The 23,642-nt window shown below is 37.8% G+C and overlaps 1 protein-coding gene across 1 annotated transcript in view; it reads right to left on the minus strand.

Annotated features, from left to right (window-relative positions):
• The window catches only part of LOC128238417 (small subunit processome component 20 homolog), a 76,648-nt gene that overhangs the window by 12,367 nt on the left and 40,639 nt on the right, over positions 1-23,642 (minus strand). The window contains exons 30-46 of the mRNA XM_052954327.1: positions 21,693-21,783; positions 19,429-19,572; positions 19,173-19,226; positions 18,564-18,719; positions 18,098-18,253; positions 17,540-17,677; positions 15,386-15,657; positions 14,887-15,008; positions 12,500-12,714; positions 9,940-10,335; positions 9,450-9,617; positions 8,819-8,985; positions 8,193-8,334; positions 7,869-7,985; positions 6,221-6,391; positions 3,434-3,565; positions 1,375-1,485 (exon numbers count right to left, since the gene is read on the minus strand). Coding sequence (XP_052810287.1) covers positions 1,375-1,485; positions 3,434-3,565; positions 6,221-6,391; positions 7,869-7,985; positions 8,193-8,334; positions 8,819-8,985; positions 9,450-9,617; positions 9,940-10,335; positions 12,500-12,714; positions 14,887-15,008; positions 15,386-15,657; positions 17,540-17,677; positions 18,098-18,253; positions 18,564-18,719; positions 19,173-19,226; positions 19,429-19,572; positions 21,693-21,783 — 2,752 coding nt within the window. The remainder of the gene's footprint in view (positions 1-1,374; positions 1,486-3,433; positions 3,566-6,220; positions 6,392-7,868; positions 7,986-8,192; positions 8,335-8,818; positions 8,986-9,449; positions 9,618-9,939; positions 10,336-12,499; positions 12,715-14,886; positions 15,009-15,385; positions 15,658-17,539; positions 17,678-18,097; positions 18,254-18,563; positions 18,720-19,172; positions 19,227-19,428; positions 19,573-21,692; positions 21,784-23,642) is intronic.

The following is a 23,642-nucleotide window of genomic DNA, read 5'->3' on the forward strand; positions in this document are numbered from 1 at the left end:
TCAGGAACAATTATATCCAAGTTACTGCTTTTATGCTAAAAAATCTGAATAAAAAGGAGCAAATCAGCACCACTCTGATTTTACAAAATGAAAATATAAATTTGAAAGGCTGTGCTGTATTCTCTAAGTACTGATATAACCACTCTGGATAACATACAATTGCAATCAAATCTGTTTCTTGCATGAAGTATTTGTTTACTTATTCTTGCATAACATATGGACAGTATTGAGGATGGACCTCAGATCTTACATGACAATGATTCGCCCAGTCCTTGAACTGAGGATTGGATAATCGTTAAACTGAGGATTGGTTAATTGTTATGCACTATACCAGATCATGATCGATATATAATATAAACTGCACCCCCAACCTCTGCAGCCACTACCCCTGCACACACAATCCCTGCACCTACTACCCTTGCAACCACAGCCCCTGGACTCACTACCCCTGCACCTACTACCCCTTCAACCACTACCCTGTACCCACTACCCCTGCATCCAGTACCTCTGCACCTACTTCCCCTGCACTCCCTTCCCCTGCACCTACTTCCCCTGCACCTACTATCCCTGCAGCCACTACCCCGGTACCTACTACCCCTACAATCACTATCCCTGCACCTACTACCCCTGCAGCCACTACCCCGGTACCTACTACCCCTGCACCTACTACCCCTGCAGCCACTACCCCGGTACCTACTACCCCTGCAACCACTAGCCCTGCACCCACTACCCCTGCACCTACTACCCCTTCGCCCACTACCCCTGCACCCACAACCCCTGCTCCACAACCCCTTTACTAACTACCCCTGCACCCACAACCCCTGCACCCACACCCCCTGCACTCACTACCTCTTTACCCACAACCCCTGCACCCATGACCCCTGAACCCACAACCCTTTACCATGTTTTCAACCATTGGTTACACTGTTGAATTTTGATGCCTGGTGACCCCATGTACTGATGGTATGGTTTGAAAAGGTAGTGCTTGTTGATTACTTATATGTAAAATAAATGACAGAAAATACATTATAGACAAGGTCAATGCAGTTTGTATATCTGTTCTTTATTTTAAAAGAAACAGGATATATAGAGACCTATTGTGAAGCAATCTTTCCAGATAAAAATTCATGCTTTTAATATATTTTGGTTAAACAGGTTATAATAATATTCTTTCTCCACATATATACAAGTTTTATACAACCCTTTCAAATGAGTCTGAAATAAAATGGGATCACCTGGCATCAGAAGTTCATCATAATTGTTCATTGGATACCTTGAGTTAAGTCAAACACTGCACAACCATACCCTTGCCAAAAAACACAATCTATTCTTGAATTGTACGAAACACATGGACAGTTATGTAAGAGGACTCACCTGCCGACATTCCCGCTGCACATGCGGTGATTCAGCAGATATTGACATCTCCCGGACTTTCTTGATCAACTCATGAAGCTCAGGAACGTCTAACTTTCGGGACAGGATTGCCTAAAAGTAAACAGGGGATAGGATAAGTTGTGAAAAACAAAACAAACAACTTTTGCTACTTGGATTGTCCTCATGTGTTGTTTTATTTTAAATGTATGAAAATTAAAGGGACTCGCTCATCAGGTAGATGAGAATTGCTGTAGCAAAATGAAGTGTTGTTATCCGGCTAGCGCACTTCCTTCTCACCTAGGCGACCCTGGTTGGATTCCTGGCCTGGGCGCATGTGAGTTTGGTTTGTGGTCACCAAGCCTGACAAGTGGGTTTCATCCGGGTACTCCAGTTTCCCCCTCAATGCAAGTCCACACTCTCTCATACCAACAAGAGCGATTTATATAATGTTGTAATGATTTTTTTTTCAAAATTGTTGTAAAACAAATAAGTTTAAACTGAAATGAAGTGGCATAAGTCATTGGTTTATCAAAGAAACAGCTAGCAAAAAAATTTCGGCATTGTTCATTGTCATAGACAAATATGTCTTATTTGAGTAATTCAACTCAATCTTTTTAGCTAAAATCTCCATTCATAAACATTCCTATTAAAACCATGTGCATGTTGTTTATGAGTTTCGTGAAATATTTGTCAATGGTCACATACTCAATAATTAATAGAGTAAGTAGTTTGCAGGTTAGGGTATACAATGACATTTCAAGTATATGCATATGGTCATGTAAACATTCACCACTCAGAATGTGCAATACCAGCAATTAACAAAATCAGTAGTTTACATGCATCTGTGTTTTTATGTAAACTTGAATTTTTATCCCCTGTCGAAAGGCATGGGATATAGCAGAAAATGCAAGTTATGGCCCTTTATTATTTGACTTCTGGTTAAGGTTTTGCATGTAACTATGTTAAAATCAATATCTCAGCATATATAACATTCATTGCATAGAAAATGATGTTTTGCAACAAAATCAAACATTGCAAAAATTTGATTGCCTGTGTCTGAGTCTAAACTCAGGTCAAAGACGTTTGCTAATATGGGTAATGGGGTTAAGTGACTTGCTCATTTTTTTGGACCAAAAATTAGTTCTCCCGAAAATGCATTGGAAAACAATTAGTAACCAAAGCCTCAACCACTTGGCCACAAAACATGAGACAACATCTGGTGGATATTTTAACCTTTATCAAAGACATTGGTACATCACTTGATAATGTGAGAAAATATCAACATTTGTTGAAGAGTTCCAGCTGTCAATGTTAATAGTAATGTTTAACTGTTTATCAATAGCATGATGCTTTATCAATGTATTTGATAGTCTTATTGATCATTAAATGTCCACATACAAGTGGAATGTTGCTTAGTGAAGCTTTGAACACAATGTTTTTTTTTCAATTGTGGGCAGGGCCATTCTTGACTCCAGGGCCACCATCCGAGCAAATATCAAATAAAAGATCTGCCAGTCACAATTTATGAGAATCATTTTCTAATTAAAGCTCTTTGACCTCTTATGTGCAATGGACTGGATCCATTTGAACCATTTGAAACAAATGTCAGAATGTTTATCTTTTTTTTTGAGCAAATTTGGCCAAGTGGTTTCTGAGAATATTTAATTTACAGCAGAGAAAGTTAATGACACATAACAGATGCCTGGTGATTACAATAGCTGACCTTGGACACTTTGTGCTCATGTGAGCTAATAAAAATGCTTTAGTTCCTCAGGCATCAATGCATTCATTTTTTTTAACTCACTCCATTTTTCTTTCTTTAGAAAAATTACATTTGAAAGATCAATAACATAATTATCTTCATGCTGCATTATGTAAAATATTTATTATTTGCAATACCTTTATATATCAGTCATTTTCATATATTATATATAAAAACAATAAATGGCTTCAGTTTTGAAAAAAAAATCAAAAAAAAAATTCAAAAGTTCCCTGAAAATTTAAAAAAAAATTGTGCTTGAGAAATTTACAGATGTTCTTTCTTGGCTTTAGTTTTCACCTTGAGGAGCGAGAAGGCTGTACTCTGTCGTGTGTGGTCGTGAATATCCTCGTCACAAAACGTCAGTAGCACCTGCAGCTGCCCGGTTTCCAGCGTGTACGTCTTTACTTCTCGCACCAGCACTGTCACCGCCTGAAATGGTCATGAGGTTACATAGAGAATCATACAGTTCAAACCTGTGTTTGCTGACAGAGGAATTTTTTAAAAGTTAACAAAATCTATGGATAGATGTAAATGGAAAACAAGAGCGGTCACAGACAGCTATATCCCCCGCCTCATGGGGGCATTTTTTGTAACGAAAGCCAATCAATGGTAAGGGTAGTTTCTCAGGAACATAAGAAATGCGTAAAATTAAGAAAGGGCAATAACTCTTTCAAAAAAGGTCAAATTACAATAGCCTGACAATATGCGCTGCATCACTATATAGTCATAAACGTAAGAGGAGTTGCGAAGAAACCAATTTTAAATGTAAAATAAAGATAGGGCAATAACTCTTTCAAAAATGGTTGAATCGCGAAAGCCCGACAATATGCGCTACGTCACTATATTGTCATCAATCTGTGAAAGTTTGGTAGAAATTGCATGAAAAACGTAAGAGGAGCTGCGAAGAAACCAATTTTTAAATGTAATAAAAAAAGGGCAATAACTCTTTCAAAAATGGCCGAATCACGAAAGCCCGACAATATGCGCTGGGTCACTATATAGTCATCAATCTGTGAAAGTTTGGTAGAAATCGCATGAAAAACGTAAGAGGAGTTGCGAAGAAACCAATTTTGAATGTAAAATAAACAAAGGGCTATAACTCTTTCAAAAATGGTTGAATCGCAAAAGCCCGACAATATGCGCTGCGTCACTTTATGATCATCAATCTGTGAAAGTTTGGTAGAAATGCATGAAAAACATAAAAAGGAGTTGCGAAGAAACCAATTTTAAATGTAAAATAAGCAAAGGGCAAGAACTCTTTCAAAAATGGTCGAATCGGGAAAGCCCGACAATATGCCCTGCTTCACTTTATGATTATCAATCTGTGAAAGTTTGGTAGAAATCGCATGAAAAACGTAAGAGGAGTTGCGAAGAAACCAATTTTAAATGTAAAATAAGCAAAGGGCAATAACTCTTTCAAAAATGGATGAATCGGGGAAGCCAGACAATATGTGCTGCTTCACTTTATGATCATCAATCTGTGAAAGTTTGGTAGAAATTGCATGAGAAATGTAAGAGGAGATGCAAAGAAATGAATGTGGGACGGACGCACACATGCACGCAAATACACACGCACGCAAAATCGCGCCTACCATTACTATATCCCCTCGCCTTTTCAAGGCGGGGGATAATAATGATTGCTGGATGGTTGAACGCTGGACCATCTTTTCTTGCATATGATACCAGGCGTGTTTCCGGTCATGTGACCGGCGCTGGAAAAACCCATATTACAACTCCTATGTAAGATGAGTCTTGCGCAACAATGCCCCACTTCTTATTTCTTTCATTGAATGGTTCATGAAAAGTATATTATGCCATTTCAATAAAGCGCAATCAATTATATACGTATGCAAGACTTTTATTTAAAATTGAAAACAAGAAATGTTTGTCAAACATTATGCCCCCCCCCCCCCCCCCCCCCCCTGAGCGCCATGTTTTCAGGATTATATGGACAATTGAATGAAATATGCATGGACCGAAATGACAGCTGATTTGTCAACGACATTGGATGCCTTTGAGGCAGTTTTAGTTTATAACCATTCAAAGTGTGAGGATAGAATGTGTTATGACTATGACCTTTGACCTCAAAATCCATAGGAGTCATCAAAAATCTAAATGGTAAGTTTGAGGGCCATGGGTGCAGACATTGACAAGTTATCACTCTGACAAGCTTTTTTTCGTTCAAGGTCACTGTAACCTTGACCTTTGACCCCCAAAACAATAGGGATCAGCTACTGGTCCGGCCCAACCTCCAAGTCAAGTAGGAGGGCCATGGGTGCAGGCATTTTCGAGTTATCACTCGGACAACCTTTTACCATTCAAGGTCATTGTGACCTTAACCTTTGGCCCGATAACCCCCAAAAACAAAATGGGTCATCTACTGGTCAGGCCCAACCTTCATGTCCAGTTTAATGACCATAAATCCAGGATTTGTTGAGTTATCACTCGGACAAGCTTTAAAATTATTTTACCATTAAAGGTCACTGTGACCTTGACCTTTGACCCGATGAGCCCTAAAATCAATAGGGGTCATCTACTGGTCAGGCCCAACCTTCATGTCCAGTTTAATGACCATAAATCCAGGAATTGTTGAGTTATCACTCGGACAAGCTTTAGTCTACCGACGGACCGACTGACATACAGACTGACATGTGCAAAGCAATATACCCCTCTTCTTCGAAGGGGGGCATAATAAATAATCGTAAAAAGCGATTTTTAGAGGAACTATGATGATGTTAATGATGATTTGAAATTACTGCGCTTAATGACGTTAGTAAAAGTGTCGCACATGATTTTTGGTGAAATGTACAAGTGCGTTTTCTACGTCAATTTCCACAAATTGATAATTTTAGATATACAAGAACAAAAATCAATCATGTTTTCCCCATCCGGATAAAAAAAATCCGACCCTCGGGCACGCTGCGTGGCCGGTCACTCGGCAAGCCGCGTTACCGGCTTACGTCTGTACCCTCCAGTCAGTTTTTTCTGTCCATACCAGAAACACATGATAGATACTTATAATCCAAGGTCTGATATGCTTACTGCTTCACTACTGTTGTCAATTAGTGCACACATTCTGTTTACCTTGAATAGCATGGTGATGAGTTCCTTGTTATCCCCCTTGGCGGCCCCGGCCGTCGCATAGTTTCGGAGCAGCACAAACATCCCGCCAGCAACGTCCTTCACCTGTTGCTCGAGGGATGGCAGGGGAAACCGTAGAATGTGGCATAAGACTCGTAGACAGTTGGCATTCACCTGGCAGTAGAAGAAGTATTCTTATAAGTATAATCAACAAGAGCCAGTGCCGTTTTTCCAATTGAACAAGGGGCATAACTCAACAATTATTATTGCCATAGTTATGGACTTCCTATACATGTGTGTATTGTCTCTGGCTAGGTTTACCATGTCTCTGCTTGACTTTTTTGAACATTTTCGAGTTATGGCTTACTTTGAACTAAATGAAGGTTGAAGTTTTTGCATGATGTCAGATGAGTTATTAATTGATAAAAACATTGGTCAAAAGCAACATTGACAGTAAATTTGTCATAATTTATGTTCGAAAAAAAACACATACCGGTCCATTGTTCAGGATTTTCAACATATTATCACAATTTGTGTTTCAATACCATGGTAAGCTATTCCCCTTAATTCTCACCTTACCCATCTATTATCAACAATTTGTAATAATCAAAACTGCTAGGATATAATTACCACTCTGCCATATCATGTAGGGATTGTGGTTGTTATTGTTCAAATGATCTATCCAACAAATGTATAATGAAAGCATCCGTCAAAAGGCTTTAACATTCAAATATCTAATACTCCAAGAACAAGTTAATTGTCATTGTTAACTTACTAAAACATGCTTGCGCAATAATAGCAGCCAATTGGTCATTTCACATCTAAAGCCTGTGGGTAAATTATGGTTATATGACCAAACTTTCCTTGCAAGTTTGAGGACTGTAGGTTTAGTTATTGACCATTTCTAAACATTGTTATAGCAGTGGATGAGTTACAGTATCCTGTTAAACATGTATGCGTCAGAGAGCAGTGAATTAGTTATATGGAAAGTGCAAAACTTAAAATTATAGGCAATGCAAGATATACAGAAATACAGCTGCTTAAGGTCAATTGAATTGGTATTACCAGTATGTTTTTAATAATATAAAAAGAGAAAAAAAATCAACCTTTAAAATAGTTTTATCTAGTCAACACTGCATTTTATTTTAAAATACCTGATGACCATGACCTGTCAAGCTGGAAACTTGACCTTTGATCTGATGGTCTTAAAATCAATATGGATTCACAGGATATGACTAGTTTGAGAACCATATGGCCAATCATTCCCTTTATTTGACCTTCTGATCTCAAAATCAATATGGGTCATCTGGTCATGACAATCAATCTTCCTAAGTCTGAGCACTTTAGGCCCAAGCATTTTCTAGTCATTAACTGGAGATGGTTTTTGTGTTTAAGGTCAAAGTTTGAAGCCCAGTAAATCTCAAGTAATAAATCAGAAAAGGTTTGTTCTAGCCACTGACAGACCAACATGTGCTAAGCAATTTTACCCTGTCCAAAGATGTCATAATAATATAATAATCAATAAACTACATTGATGAAAATCTGTCTAAGGTACAAATTTCGAAAAAGGGTTTTTGATGAAATGGTCCTCACTGCAAATACAACCTGTCATTGGATTTAATGGACAACTAAGAAGATATTATGTCTTTACCATAATGTATTTGGAGTGTAAGCAGTCAGCCATCATTGGAACCAGGGGATCAAGCATCTGTAAGTGGCTTGTCTCCATGGCAACCACTCTCTGCTTCCTCAACAGCTGGCCAAGCAACTAAAATTTACAATAACAACGGTCAAATGTTGGGAGGATTCAGTATGATTTCTCGTTACTATACAGTATTAAAGACAGCGTGACTGACAACAAATCTAATATCATTAGAACATTAAAACTAAAATCTTTCCAACCATAAAAGAAAGCCATACACAGATAAATGAAACCAATTAAATGAACTGTTTAAGACAACTGCAAAACACATACATGAAGCCCGAACTCGACAAGGACATGTTTGTTGGTTTTCTTGTTGGTCCTGGGTTTGGCCCCACCCCTAGGGGCGGCAGACTGCAGCAGGAGGCAGCTGGGTGGCCGCTGACCGGGCTTCTCTTCTTTCTTCACAGTTGCTCTGAATATATCACACATATTATTACATAATACAATGGTTTGTCCATTTAATGTTATACTGACATTGTTCTAAACTTTTTTCCATCAAACTTTTTGAGATATTCTGAAGCACTATTTGATATAAACTAAAATCTAAAAGTGTGTCATAACATAAGAAAGAAATACATATGCTCACTTTTGTGACATGTAAGAAATACTGTGTATTGATTGTCCAATTTAAAAAATTCAAAAGTATGTAAGAAGAAGTCTGAATCATGTGTTTTAGTTACGAACAGGGAAATCCAAACCTTTGACACCCTGCATAACTGGTAAGCCAGCAAGTGTAATTCCTTACCTACAGCTTGGATTTTCCCATTCATACAAGAAAGACATGAAAAGATTATTTAATTCTTTAGTCATATAACAAGAATCACATATTTTTTTTTCATTTTCTTAAACGATATTTTTCTTAATCTGCCTTTAACAGTATCTTACTTAATTCTTACTTCTTTTTCTCATTGAGCTGAGGTAGAGTGTCAGAGGTGAGGCCGTGTATAAAGACAAGGAGCGTTTCCGTGGTGATGTTCTTGTTGTCAAGGAGACCGATGGTGACTTTCCTGAGCACCTCCCCAACCTTCCGGGCAGATCTGTGACTGTAGCTTGTCTCAAGGATCTGGTGGTCATAGGGTTGAACAAAATGTCTCATTATATATATATATGGACTAGAACTCAGAATTTGGTACGCGGTTTTCACATCTACGATTTTAAGATCCTCGTTGGTGGCTTCAACAGTAAGAAGAATGATAAACTATTGGTACTGAGTCACAACATGAAATCTCTCCATAACTAGTACGAAGAAAATATAATTCAAAATCTACCATCAGTGCACACACACAGGAATGGAACACATCAACAATGTCATATATGAAAAGATGCTACAACCCAATACAGTTTTGCGCTGATTCTAGTGTAAGATCATAATATATATCACCTCATGCATGAGTGAACATTAAATAAGTGGCTATCCTCTTGTGAAATTTAACTTTTGAGGCTCACTTGGCGATAATTGAAACAAAAAAAATATCCTCAATATATTAACTGAAAAGAAAACATAACTGGATAACTAGCACCACCTACCTGTTTAATGGGCCCCATGAGTTTCATGAGTGAGCCTGTGGAAATATATCGGGCCATGAACTCGTACGACTCGTAACTCTTGCTGCTGCGGGCCTCAAACACCTTCGACTTGATTCCATCAATATCCTTCTCATCGGAGACCTCGCCAAATATCTCTTCATTTGACACCTGGGGGAGGCATAGGGGATGTTAGAATTCAAGTAGCATGTGCATTTGCTCTAATAAACAGATTCAATGTTTCACAATACAGGGTTAGCATTGCAAATGTCTTTATTATAACCTTTATATATATAAGTCCATGAATCGATACACATTTTTCGGGGGGAATAAATTTCAAATCAAAGAATGAATTTTCTGAGGATTCAATTGTACCTAAATAAACCTGCCATTTGTTTTCAAAGTTGTACTTTGATTTAATGGCTAAAGTACAATCATTAAGTTTAAAAATATTTTAAAATCCATCTACCTGCTAATACCACAACATTTGTACCTGTTGGAGACTATTGAGACAGACATCAATGTCACCCGGACGCACGCTTTCCTCCATGTGCTTCAGAAGCATGAACACAGTGTAACAGAGCACGTGTCTCTGGTACCCACGCCGTAAACTACTCCGCAACTCCGACAAGATAAACGGGAAAAATCTCGGTCCCAATGTGGACTGTATCTTCACAAGTGTCTCCCGTGCGCTGTTGCGTACATCTGGGGAGCGAGATTTGAGGAAGTTGCAGACTTTGAGGAGTATCCCCGGCAGGTAGCGTTCCACCGCTCCTTTAGGAAGGTTTTGTAACAACTTCACCATAGCGAGAGCAATTGGCACGCGGAGGATCTCCTCGTCTTCCGGTACCTTTGTCTTGTTCACTTTATGCTCCTCATCATTCTTGTTCTAAAAAAACACACCTCTTAATATGGAAATATACATCTCGTTTGTGCGAAATTTTGTAATCTTTTAGGATGGCTAATCTGATACATACACTAATAAATTACAGAAATAAATTTAGTTATGTTTAATATTAATTCAAAGATATCTACACTTGTTTTGTATGAAATGAACAAAGAATATTTAGCCAGAAGTCAAAAGCCCCAATTAAATCCTTAAAGCCACAACAAATTGATCATTTGTTCGTCGGATTTGCCGCACCTAAAATTCGAAAAACGAAAAAAAAATAAAAAAACTTTTTTTTTGCGCCCGCACTTACTATTTGGCCGCGCATATTATTTATTTTTTTTGCTCTGAATTTCCTGTTTTCTGAAGTTTTTTTACTTAAAATTTGAACCTGCAACGTCGACTTCGCCTTTTTTTGAAGGTATTTCCATGCTTTACATTCTCCGCGAGCAAACTTTCCTTGTATCAGGACAAAATCAGGTCCGGGTAACCGCAAAACAGTCGATATTTGTTGACAGTCTTTTTTGTCGGGAATATTTTGCATGACGCACCGTTGTTATCTATTTCCGGTATTAATTTGCAGGGTACTTTCAGTTTTCGTTAATGTAAAATACACATTTTTAATTGAAAATCACTGTCATAGTCAATGGATTATAGTCTTCAGTAAACAACAACAGTTTCACAGCGTCGAAGGCAATAATTATTTATGTGTGTTTTAAGTAATTCATTGTTTTGTACTCAAAAATTAGTGTTAAATAATAACTAAATCAGATTTTGAGTGCAAAACTTATATTAAAATACACGGACACTCGACTTACAACAAATGAACATGTTTTCGTGAGTTATTTTTTAAATTCTAAAATGCATTTCTCAGTTTTATACTCGTAATTGATAAAAATAGAAGGACTTGTAAATGTTTTAGAAACAGTCTGTATTTATGCACCATTCAATTGTAACCATGCCCCCCACCCAGGACCGGGGGTATACCGGAGATAGCCGGTGAAATGGGCCGTGTTTTCACTTTCCAGGTGGCCCCGCAGTACCGTTGGTTTTACCCGGGGTTGGCTTGACCGAAAGTCAAAGTCCCCGCTATTCCCCGGACCTTGGGGGTCGTGGTTACAATTGACTAGTGCATTACACATACATGTACAGTATAAAAATAACATCAGTAAAATCAGAAAATAAAACCTTTTATAAGTAAAATGACTGTTTTAATTTTGTCAATTCTTTGTTCTTATCCACTTGTTTTCTTTGATCGATTTGTAGTAAAGTGGCCTGTTATTAAAGTGGCCTGTTTCTTACGGGCATTGAAGCTATGGAGGGTGTCATGATTTTTTTTTTCAAGGCACGGACCTATAAACCATTTGTTCGTGGTAAAGGCGAGGTCTTGGAAGGGAAACATCTTTATTCCACCACCTGCTCTAATATAATGACCGGTGCCACATTTGCAGATTTGTTTAATACTGCTTCAATTGTGTTGTCCCGCAATTTAATCGGCAGTGTCTTAAGTAATAGTAAAGCACTGGATCTTATTGCCATTTGTTATATATTGAGACAGATTTTTATGTGATACAATCAAAACCTTTTCATTTATATTTAAACTAAGAACCTATGTTTGCAATTAAAAAGCATTTCTTGATATTGCATGATAAATTTAGTAAGAAATAAACTTTTTAATTTTTATTTTATTTTTCGCCTTGCGCTCGCCTCTGAATTGCCTTAAATTTAAAAAAAAGTATTTTTTTTTTTTTTTCGCTCGCTCGCTCCTACTTTTTTTGGGCAAAATCCGTAGAACAAATGATCAATTTGTTGTGGCCTAATGAGATTTATATAATAAATATTGCTTCATTATGAAATTACATCATCAATTTGTTATATGTAACTAGAGTAAAAGCTTTTAAGGTGGTGTCATAAATGACTAGCGATGAAAAAATGCACATTTATGCATCTATCACTGTAAATCATCAAATTAGTATTTATGATATAAATAGAATATTACATTCATGGTCATTCATTATAAAATTTATCAAACTCTGTTTAAGTAACCTGAGTTAATGAAATCTGTATTCAATGACAACTCCAGTTATATCCTCTATGTATATTACTCACTTTCACCATACAACTTGCAATGCAACACATAGACAGGTGCTTTTCTCATAATTACCTTTTGGATAAGTATTTTATGGAGCTGAGCGACCACTTGCTTGAGGATGACTTCATGTATTGTGGTTGCGAGTTTTGGGGTGCAGAGTAATTTCCCCTGAATACTCTTCCCAGCCACCTCCTCCTCCACTGCCTCATTTATCTCAGGGGCCACCTCAACATCATCCTCATCAGAGTCGAGATTGTTCGGGTCTTTTTCCTCACCAGTAGCTGCCACTAAAAAGACATAAAAAGAGGGTTAACATAAAATGGTGAAAAAAGGCATTTTAACTAATATCTTTCCCACATTATATTTTTCAGACAAAAATTAACAAAGAAAGCTTTAACTTCCTTTTCATTCATTGGATTTTGCCAAAAAAAAGACAAACATTGCTTGCATGTCTTTCAGTTCTTTCAATATTACCTGAAAAGTGTTCCTCTGATCTGATATAAGCCAACAAACCATTTTCAAATACCGCTTATATTGCACTCATGCAAAACTTGATTAAGGGGAAACAACTGATATTCATATTGACATTAATTTAATCAGGTTATTTCCCTTGGTTATACTCTTGGAACACCTGAGAAGTTTGAACAAAGTTACCTCCCTTCCATTGCTAGTAATCCTCAAAAATACACACTGCTATATTTAATTTTCTATGCTCAGTTCAATTTTAAATAACAATCTTTAATAATATAAGTTTAGAAATAATCCTATGAATACAATAATTATCAAAAACTGCTGACAAATTCTTTATGGCAGCAAGACAGGTCTGTTCAGAGGGTTACCAGGACATGGAACGTAACAGGGCACCAGTGATAAACACTCCAAAAATCAGGCTTAACACAGAACGATGAAGGCGTCAGTGAAGATACCAGCTAAACCATGTGTGGTTCAATTAGACAGCATTCCTTCATGAAGATTTTTGACAATGTTCACGACTACAGAATTTCTTTTTTTAAACATTTGCTTACTTGAATGATAATGTGCTATTGGTAACCCATGATAACTTGTCTAACTAAATGTCATTTGCAACAACAGGAAGGAATTTAATCTTATACAGAATATTAAGGTGCCGCAATAAACCACTTCGGAAAATTCTAGGCTTCTAGGGATCTGATAGTTTCGTTTTAAATTACATTTTTGTAACTCCAAATTCAGTATTTTGCATTCTTAGATTTAGAATATAGATTTTAACATGGCGGCAGGGACACTACGTTTTCTTTGCTGATGACCAGTAACGTAGAGGTGGCGGCCTCTTCAGCTTAAAAAATCCAGAGTCCTCTGTTGGGTCCTCTGGGAACAGGTATACACGACACTTAAGGAGTGGAACTTAAATGTAGGTCTGGTTCCTTGGGGTTGGAACTTTTTGTTCATCTTAGCTTCCTTATGACAATTTTTAAATTTGAGGATCAGAGAAAGGTTGATAAAAATTTACTGCGGTCTACTTATTGCCATAATGTATGTATTGTTTGTGTGTTATTATGCAAGACAATGAAATTACAATTTTTAAAGTGAAATGCATTCTTGTATTTAATGGGTGCATATAGCACTAAGCAGGGCTTCCAAAAACCGCAAATTTGCCGGTTAAATTAAAATTTTGAAATTAATTAACCTAGTCATGCCCTAATTCTATAGGATATCAAGAGTGACACGCTTGATTAACTAAGAATCTGAAATCTGAGAGCACCGCTTACGTCATTTTAAGGAAATGTAATGAAAAATTGTCAATATCAATCTTATAGAAAACCTGATTATGCAAATAGATATATCTGTTTAAAAAAAATTCTCAGTTGAAAGTTGATCCACTGTTGTAGCATTAAGCAAATGAATAATAACACTGTTTACTTTTTGTCGTCTGATCGCTTTCTGCTGGCCATAATAAATTATCGTCGCAGCGTTCCTTGTTAGAATTGCTGCAGAATTCAATGAGAATCTTATTTAAAATTAATTTTGTATCCTCAATTGCTATCTTAATCGGCTTATGATGGCTTTAAAGCATCGCTTACAAATGGCATGTCGCGATAAAATATTGACAGAATACACATCCCGAAAATGAATGACATAATTCTTCTGAAATTGCTATAAACAGCCGGCCTTTTTTCTGGAAAGGGAGGGGGGGGGGGGGGGGGGGGGGGGGTATCATGATTTTTTTTTGTGGGGGGGATGTCAATGTCGCCGGGCTCGGACCGGTTGAGGTTCAAAGCTTTTAGAAGCCCTGGCACTAACTGATGTCTTTAAATAACTTCTATACAACCATGAACCTCTTGTATTGCTCTTCTCTTGTATCTCTTGCAGTCTTCACTCACTCTTTGCTACATACAACAGGAGAAGTAGTGCCAAGCAGAAAGATTGTTTACATTTTTAAAAGCCAAAAAAATTACATGAATATATAGGAAAAGTTTTACCTGTTGTGTTTTTCTTTTCCTCTGGGGGTGGTCGCTCCACCTTGGGAACAGGCGTGTTCTTCACGTCCAGCGTCGACTGGGATAGGTCGAAGTGGAAGTTATCCATAATTGAAACTATCACCCTGTATAAAAAAGCACAGTTGTGATAGGTCTAGTTTAAAACTTATTTGTTTTTTTCAATAATTGTGAAACAATCTAGTGTCATCTTGGTGAGGAGGAAGTATGCTGACCATTGTGCTTACCGTAGAAGTGAGCTATGTTGTGGCTTAATGGTTAATGCTTAATAGATGTAGATGATTATGTTAGCCCCATAACTATGTAACTTCTCCTTGGCCAATCTGTTACAGTATGTCCAATTACATATACATGATATAAGCTTATAAGTTTTGTTTTTTTATATATACAAAGAACAAGAATACGCAGATAAAAAAAAGGAAAAAAAACACCTAAATTCTGTTTGTAAGACATATATATATGAAGAACTCAGTGAAGATTTCACCTGACAAGAAGTTTCTGTCGACTGAAGCATTTAGGCAGCAGCTTAAGGTAGAACTTGAGCTGAGTCGCATACAGTTTCCATGGCAACACACGGCAGATGACTCCAATGGCATCCACTGCCGCGTCCTGGACTGTGGTGTGTTTCTTGTACAAGTCGTCAGTGAGGAAGGAGGACACGAGTGGGAGAAAGATATTGTTGATTGTTTCGTTTTTCACCGTGTTGGTGTCAACATATTTAATCAACCTTCTCAGAGCTCTCGACCTTTTGTAAACCTGAAACAAATACATGTAATACAACTGACTAATCTTTCCCAGGTCCTCAGCAACTGTTTAGAGAATACATCTGCTTCGTTGTGTTGAAAAATATAAACTTAACAGTGAACACAGCAACTATTACATATCCAGAAACTTCTTGATATATTAATCCCCTATCAAAGAGAAAATTTGTCTCACTTTATCATTAATTTACAAAGAGGGGTTAATTGGTCTTTTGGTATTGATGTCCACCTCTCACACAAGAGGTTGTCTGCTCAAGCCCCATGAAGTGCATTTCAATAAAAAAACAAGAAACGCCGCAATGCAACAAAACCAGGTTTTTAATGATTGACAGAAGAACTACAGCCTGTGTCTGTTTTTCTATTTTTAGAAACAGTGACCTTGACCCTAGGGACCCCAAATGCAATCCATTGAAAGGTATCCATAAACTCTTCCTTTATACCATGTTGGGTCAGGATATGTCAACCCTAACTTAAGTTATTCAGTTTCAACCATTTTTCCATTTTTAGTAACAGTCACTTTGACCTTGAATCTAGGGACCCCAAACGTAATCCCATGAAAGGTATCCATAAACTCTTCCTTTATACCTGGTTTGGTCAAGATATGTAGACCCTGTCTAAAATTATTCAGTTTCAACTGTTTTTTATTATTTTTAGTAACAGTGACCTTGACCTTGAATCTAGGGACCCCAAAACGCAATCCCATGAAAGTATCCAAAAACTCTTCCTGTACACCAGGTTTAGTCAAGATATGTCATCCCTAACTGAAGTTATTTAGTTTCAACTGTTTTTCTATTTTAAGTAACAGTGACCTTGACCTTGAACCCAGGGACCCCAATCGCAATCCCATAAAAGGTACCCATAAAATCTTTCTATAGACCAAGTTCGGTAAAGATATGTCAACCCTTACTCAAGTTATTCAGTTTCAACTGTTTTTCTATTTTTAGCAACAGTCACCTTGACCTTGAACCTAGGGACCCCAAACACAATCCCATGAAAGGTCTCCATTAACTCATCCTATAGACCAAGTTTAGTCAAGATCTGTCATTCCTTACTAAAGTTATTCAGTTTCAACTGTTTTTTCATTTTTAGTAACAGTGACCTTGACCTTGACCCTAGGGACCCCAAACGCAATCCCATGAAAGGTATCCATAAACTCTTCCTATTGACTGAGTTTGGTCAAGATATGTCAACCCTAACTAAAGTTATTTAGTTTCAACTGTTTTTCTATTTTTATTAACAGTGACCTTGACTTTGACCCTAGGGACCCCAAACACAATCCCATGAAAGGTCTCCATAAACTCTTCCTATTGGCCAAGTTTAGTCAAGATATGTCATCTCTAACTAAAGTTATTGAGTTTCAACCGTTTTTCTATTTTTAGTAACAGTGACCTTGACCTTGACCCAAGGGACCCCAAACGCAATCCCATGAAAGGTCTCCATAAACTCTTCCTTTGGACCAAGTTTAGTCAAGGTATGTCTTCTCAAACTTAAGTTATTCAGTTTCAACCGTTTTTCTATTTTTAGTAACAGTGACCTTGACCTTGACCCTAGGGACCCCAAATGCAATCCCATGAAAGGTACTCATAAACTCTTTCTATAGACCGAGTTTGGTCAAGATATGTCAACCCTTACTAAAGGTATTCAGTTTTATAGGTGAGTTTGACGCCGCCCGGCCGCCGCCAGCCCGCCCGAACAACGACGTTCGCCATTCTAATAACCAGGTTTCACTGTGTGAAAACCTGGTTAAAAATGGATACTCAAATGAATCCATAGCACTTGCTATTACCAAGGAATGACCTTGAGAAGGATTAATATCAGCTTAGAACGGTCTTTACAATCCACCTAAAATAAAGAAGTATAAAGCAAAGTCTTAATACCTGTATGTGTTTGAGGTTCTCGAAGAAGTCGGCCTCCACATCCTTGTCTCGTAGAGGCTTGAGATCCTCAAAGGTAGACTGGTCGCCAAATGTGTCCACCAGGGCAGCTAGTATTGTCACAAACTCATGTAACACAGTCTGTGAACAGAAAATACAGGTAGATTCTACTGTGAGATAAAGAATATGTGTTCTGCTTAATGTTAAAGGCACCAATAAGCTAACCATAAGGTGCACAATATTACCTGCAGAACTTCCATTCTCTGACAATGAATTAAAAAGAGCACCACAAAGCCAACAGTTACACCTGTCTGATTTTTGCAGTGAAACAAGGGACATGACAATTATTAAAACCAGAGTTATTGGCCTTGCTACACGTATTACAATTATGTCTCTTGCAACATGTGCACAAAGATTCATGTGACAGATAAGCGTAGAAAAAAGCAAGGAAAAATACCAAGAGTCAAGAAAGCCATTTGTTACGAGTAAATATATAATTTGTTTAAAGCTTTAAAATGTGAAGTATCATACAATTTTTTCCTATAATAAATATTCTCCTACCTGGCTTTTATGCCTGAGACCGCCCCTCATTTCTGGCATGAGTCCTGTCATAATGATGGTGTTGTACGCCTTCTCATCAACCCCGGTCTGGGTGAACTGGCTGATGATCGTCACCACACACAGGGTAGAACTGTCCCGTAGTGACATGTCGTCAACCTACATGGTCATACACACAAAATATTAAATGGGTTCAAAGCAAGAAAACGAATTCATTCTTCTTGATGAAACTTAACCATGCACTTCTAATAAAGTGATATATATATATATATATATCCTCTTCTTTCTTTAAATCATGACATTCATAAAGCATTCACCAAAGAAAACTATCAAAGTTAAACCAGAGAAGTTTACTTCATTATTAATTCAAATATATGAAAAAAAAACATACAGAAATAAATGTGTCAAAAAATTCATCAATATCAGTCATCATTTTTATCATTTTAATAAAATAAATTCACTAGCTTACAGTGGAGATGAAGTAGCAGCAGTTCGTAAGGAGAGTGAGGCAGACGCGTATCTCCATGGTCATCATTGCCTTGACGATGCCCATTGCTGCCCGGTAACCCTCCAGGCGACGAGTGTAGTCCGGCTCCTCTGTACGGGTCTCATCCCACGAGTTCAACTGTAAATGGATATGTACATAATTATAGGGTGCATTTTTTTGGCATTCCAGAACACAATAGAAATACATCTAATTTTTATTCTTAATTTCTCATGTTTATTTAATTTGAGGAACACTCTATGTGAACCTTTTCCATTACATTATTTGTAAAGAAAAATCATGCATTATTTTTTTGTATCCAAACCTACAATAGAATATCTGACAGAATAATTGTTGTTCTCAAGTTGACTTTACATGGAAAACTACATGTACATAACATTGCATAAACTACCGGTACTTGTTTTTAATTTTTAAGATTGTGACATTATATATAGAAACAACAGTCAAACAAGTTGTTTGTTGTTATTTTTTCATTATATATGACCATCACTATACATGGAGAAGATGAAAAAGCCAAGGCAAGATACAACTTTGGCATTTAAAATTATTATCCCTATTAGACACCGACTTTACCTGCTCAACAATGGCAGCCAACCTCTCAAGCTCTTCATCACCGCGGCAAACCACCTGTAAAACACAACATGGGAAATGATACAATGTAGAAACTGAACGCTTGTTCTTAAGACCAACAACATATTCATGACTTGGAATCTCAAAATAAGTTTTTGAAAACAACAGATACATACACTTGACATACTTCTTGATATTCAAGCTGCGAATTTTTTCTGTATAAAGTTTACAACCCACAATAACAATACAAAATACATACAATGAAGATCTGTGCCAGGAGAATGCGGGAGTTGCGGCTCTGTATACTGGCGAACAGTTTGCTGATTGGGAAGAAGAACTGTGCTGGATCCGAGATGTGGGTTATCAGGTTCAACATGCTCGTCAGGATGTCCGTCTCTGTCCTCTGTAATAGTATATGCCAGGGCTTGTATTCATAAAAAATCTTAAGAAATTTCTAAACTGAAGTTGATTTCCTAAAAAAAAATTAAGAGAAAGTCAAATTGCCAAAAGTCAAAACTAGCAAAATAGTACATCATTGCATAAAAGCACTGTACTTGGGTTGAGGAAGGGCAGTAGTAGGCCCCCTAGGGTCATACTTCCTCAATATTGTCTGTATAACTTACCTCATTCCTGGAAAGACTGGGGTTGGGGAAGGGCAGTAGAAGGCCCACCAGGGTCACACTACTTCAATATTGTCTATATAACTTACCTCATTCCTGGAAAGACTGGGGTTGAGGAAGTGCAGAAATGACCACCAGGGTCACACTACCTCAATCTTGTCTGTATAACTTACCTCATTCCTGGAAAGACTGGGGTTGAGGAAAGGCAGTAGTAGGCCCATCAGGGTCACACTACCTCAATCTTGTCTGTATAACTTACCTCATTCCTGGAAAGACTGGGGTTGAGGAAAGGCAGTAAAAGGCCCACCAGGGTCACACTACCTCAATCTTGTCTGTATAACTTACCTCATTCCTGGAAAGACAGGGGTTGAGGAAAGGCAGTAGAAGGCCCACCAGGGTCACACTACCTCAATCTTGTCTGTATAACTTACCTCATTCCTGGAAAGACTGGGGTTGAGGAAAGGCAGTAAGAGGCCCACCAGGGTCACACTACCTCAATCTTGTCTGTATAACTTACCTCATTCCTGGAAAGACTGGGGTTGAGGAAAGGCATTAGTAGGCCCATCAGGGTCACACTACCTCAATCTTGTCTGTATAACTTACCTCATTCCTGGAAAGACTGGGGTTGAGGAAAGGCAGTAGAAGGCCCACCAGGGTCACACTACCTCAATCTTGTCTGTATAACTTACCTCATTCCTGGAAAGACTGGGGTTGAGGGAGGGCAGAGGGTAGCCCACCAGGGTCACACTACCTCAATCTTGTCTGTATAACTTACCTCATTCCTGGAAAGACTGGGGTTGAGGAAGGGCAGAGGGTAGCCCACCAGGGTCACACTACCTCAATATTGTCTATATAACTTAACTCATTCCTGGAAAGACTGGGGTTGAGGAAAGGCAGAGGGTAGCCCACCAGGGTCACACTACTTCAATATTGTCTATATAACTTAACCCATTCCTGGAAAGACTGGGGTTGAGGAAGGGCAGAGGGTAGCCCACCAGGGTCACACTACTTCAATATTGTCTATATAACTTAACTCATTCCTGGAAAGACTGGGGTTGAGGAAAGGCAGAGGGTAGCCCACCAGGGTCACACTACTTCAATATTGTCTGTATAACTTACCTCATTCCTGGAAAGACTGGGGTTGAGGAAAGGCAGAGGGTAGCCCACCAGGGTCACACTACTTCAATATTGTCTGTATAACTTACCTCATTCCTGGAAAGACTGGGGTTGAGGAAGTGCAGTAATGACCACCAGGGTCACACTACCTCAATCTTGTCTGTATAACTTACCTCATTCCTGGAAAGACTGGGGTTGAGGAAAGGCAGTAAGAGGCCCATCAGGGTCACACTACCTCAATCTTGTCTGTATAACTTACCTCATTCCTGGAAAGACTGGGGTTGAGGAAAGGCAGAGGGTAGCCCACCAGGGTCACACTACCTCAATCTTGTCTGTATAACTTACCTCATTTCTGGAAAGACTGGGGTTGAGGAAAGGCAGTAGAAGGCCCACCAGGGTCACACTACCTCAATCTTGTCTGTATAACTTACCTCATTCCTGGAAAGACTGGGGTTGAGGAAAGGCAGTAGAAGGCCCACCAGGGTCACACTACCTCAATCTTGTCTGTATAACTTACCTCATTCCTGGAAAGACTGGGGTTGAGGAAAGGCAGTAGAAGGCCCACCAGGGTCACACTACCTCAATCTTGTCTGTATAACTTACCTCATTCCTGGAAAGACTGGGGTTGAGGAAAGGCAGTAGAAGGCCCACCAGGGTCACACTACATGTACCTCAATCTTGTCTGTATAACTTACCTCATTCCTGGAAAGACTGGGGTTGAGGAAAGGCAGTAGAAGGCCCACCAGGGTCACACTACATGTACCTCAATCTTGTCTGTATAACTTACCTCATTCCTGGAAAGACTGGGGTTGAGGAAAGGCAGTAAGAGGCCCACCAGGGTCACACTCTGGGTCTCATTTTCCACATACTGGCTCAACCTGCAACATATCAGATGTTAGGCACTTTCCATCTTCATTTATATTAAATAGCATAGATCTAGACCATTATGATGATGTTGTAATTTCAGAAGAGTTAACCAGTATTAATAATGGATCTCATAGTTCTGTGAGAAATTGATTCAGGGTTCTCAATAAATTTTGTTTAAACCGTCTCAAAAAGTAAAGTAACTGACAAGCCCCTTCTTATTCTACTTATAATGCACTGTTTTTCAAATTTGAACCGGCCCAAAAGCCATTTCAACCGTCTATTTTGGCCTGATGCCAGTTATTATTGAGACAACTGTAGTTCTGGCTTCCATAACTTTAATGTTGATATTTTTTTTGATGTTTACAACACATTAAAGTTATGGCGTAACCCCCATATTAAAGTCAACCAGAATCAACTGAGTATGATGATGCAATTGAATGACTCTGCAATCACATGACATCGCTGGATTCTATTTATAGCATCGGATTCACATTGTTCATTTAGTTGAAACCAATTGAAGTAAGGTTGAAAATACCTTTTGATAAGTAAAAACAATTAATTTATTCCAAATTTGTTATTAGTTATTTACTTATTATTCAAAATAGAAAAAATAACAGCAAAATAACTACATGTAACTATGACCTAGTTAAGGAATGCTTATAATCGGATTTATTAAAATGATGAATTAACTATCTATAAAGCGTTTTTTGGTTTTGAAAATGTGTTTGTGAACTACAATTTACTTCATTTACCTGAGGATATAGTTATTTTGTCTGTACAATGCATACAAGTGAAATAACAGCGTGAAATAAAAATGTCACGAATTCTGGTAGGGTTTGGATAGGGCGTTCTCTTCAGCGAACACGTCCCAAAAGGTAATATATAACATGTTCGCTGAAGTTCTTTAGCTAAGACATCTGTTGATTGTGAAAACTAGCTTAATATCATGATACATTTATCTGGTGTTTTTACAGCTGATAATCATCAGTCCTGTTAAATAGAAGGGGGTCTGTTTGAGTATGAGGGATTCATTTCCAAGGAATGGTGAAGGGGTTTTGACCCGTTTGAAATTGTTTCTAAAGATATTTATGTACAGTTCAAGGTACTTTCTCACGTTTTTGATGCAAATATTCAAGCATAAAACAACAGATATATTGTTTACCAATCCTGCATAACATTTCTCTAAATGTTTTAGACATACCTCGTACATGTCTTTAACCAATCGGCTACCAGTAGTTTTTTTTCTAAATTACTTTTAAGATTTTGTTTAATCTGTTTGTATTCCTGACAATCAAGGAGAAGTAACTTCATTCGAACTTTCTGACCTTTTCTACCAAGGGAAACAACAATAGATGAAAATAATGTCAACATGTATACAAGTTGTTTCCCTTTAATCAATTGCACCAGTAATAATCAGTGATAAATATTTTTTTGCCTTATTTAAGATTGCAGAACAAGTTATAATCAGAAAACTACCTATATTTTTACTACGCTCACTCTGCCCATTCTTTATCATTAAGATTTTACTTCATATCATCTAGCTGTGACTTATTTACATTCAATCAGAAACTATTGTCCTTTCCGATAACTCAATCATCTGCCCCTGAATAATTTTCAATCGGGAGAATTAGTCGCAGGGAGCAGAAACATTATATTTCAAATATCAATTTTGGCTTGTTTGGGTGTTGCAAATGTTTCCTGTAAAATGATTTCTATTAAAACTAGAAATGTGTCCATAGGACACGGATGCCCCCACTTCGATTTTTTGTCACAGAAAATAAGCCATAATGATTATTCAGGATAATCTCAAGTCTTTTTTTGCAAATAAAGGGCCGTAACTCCTAAATGACAAAAGCGATTTCCATGGCTA

This window comes from Mya arenaria, chromosome 6 (assembly GCF_026914265.1).
Source record: "Mya arenaria isolate MELC-2E11 chromosome 6, ASM2691426v1".
NCBI classification, from domain to species: Eukaryota; Metazoa; Mollusca; class Bivalvia; order Myida; family Myidae; genus Mya; species Mya arenaria.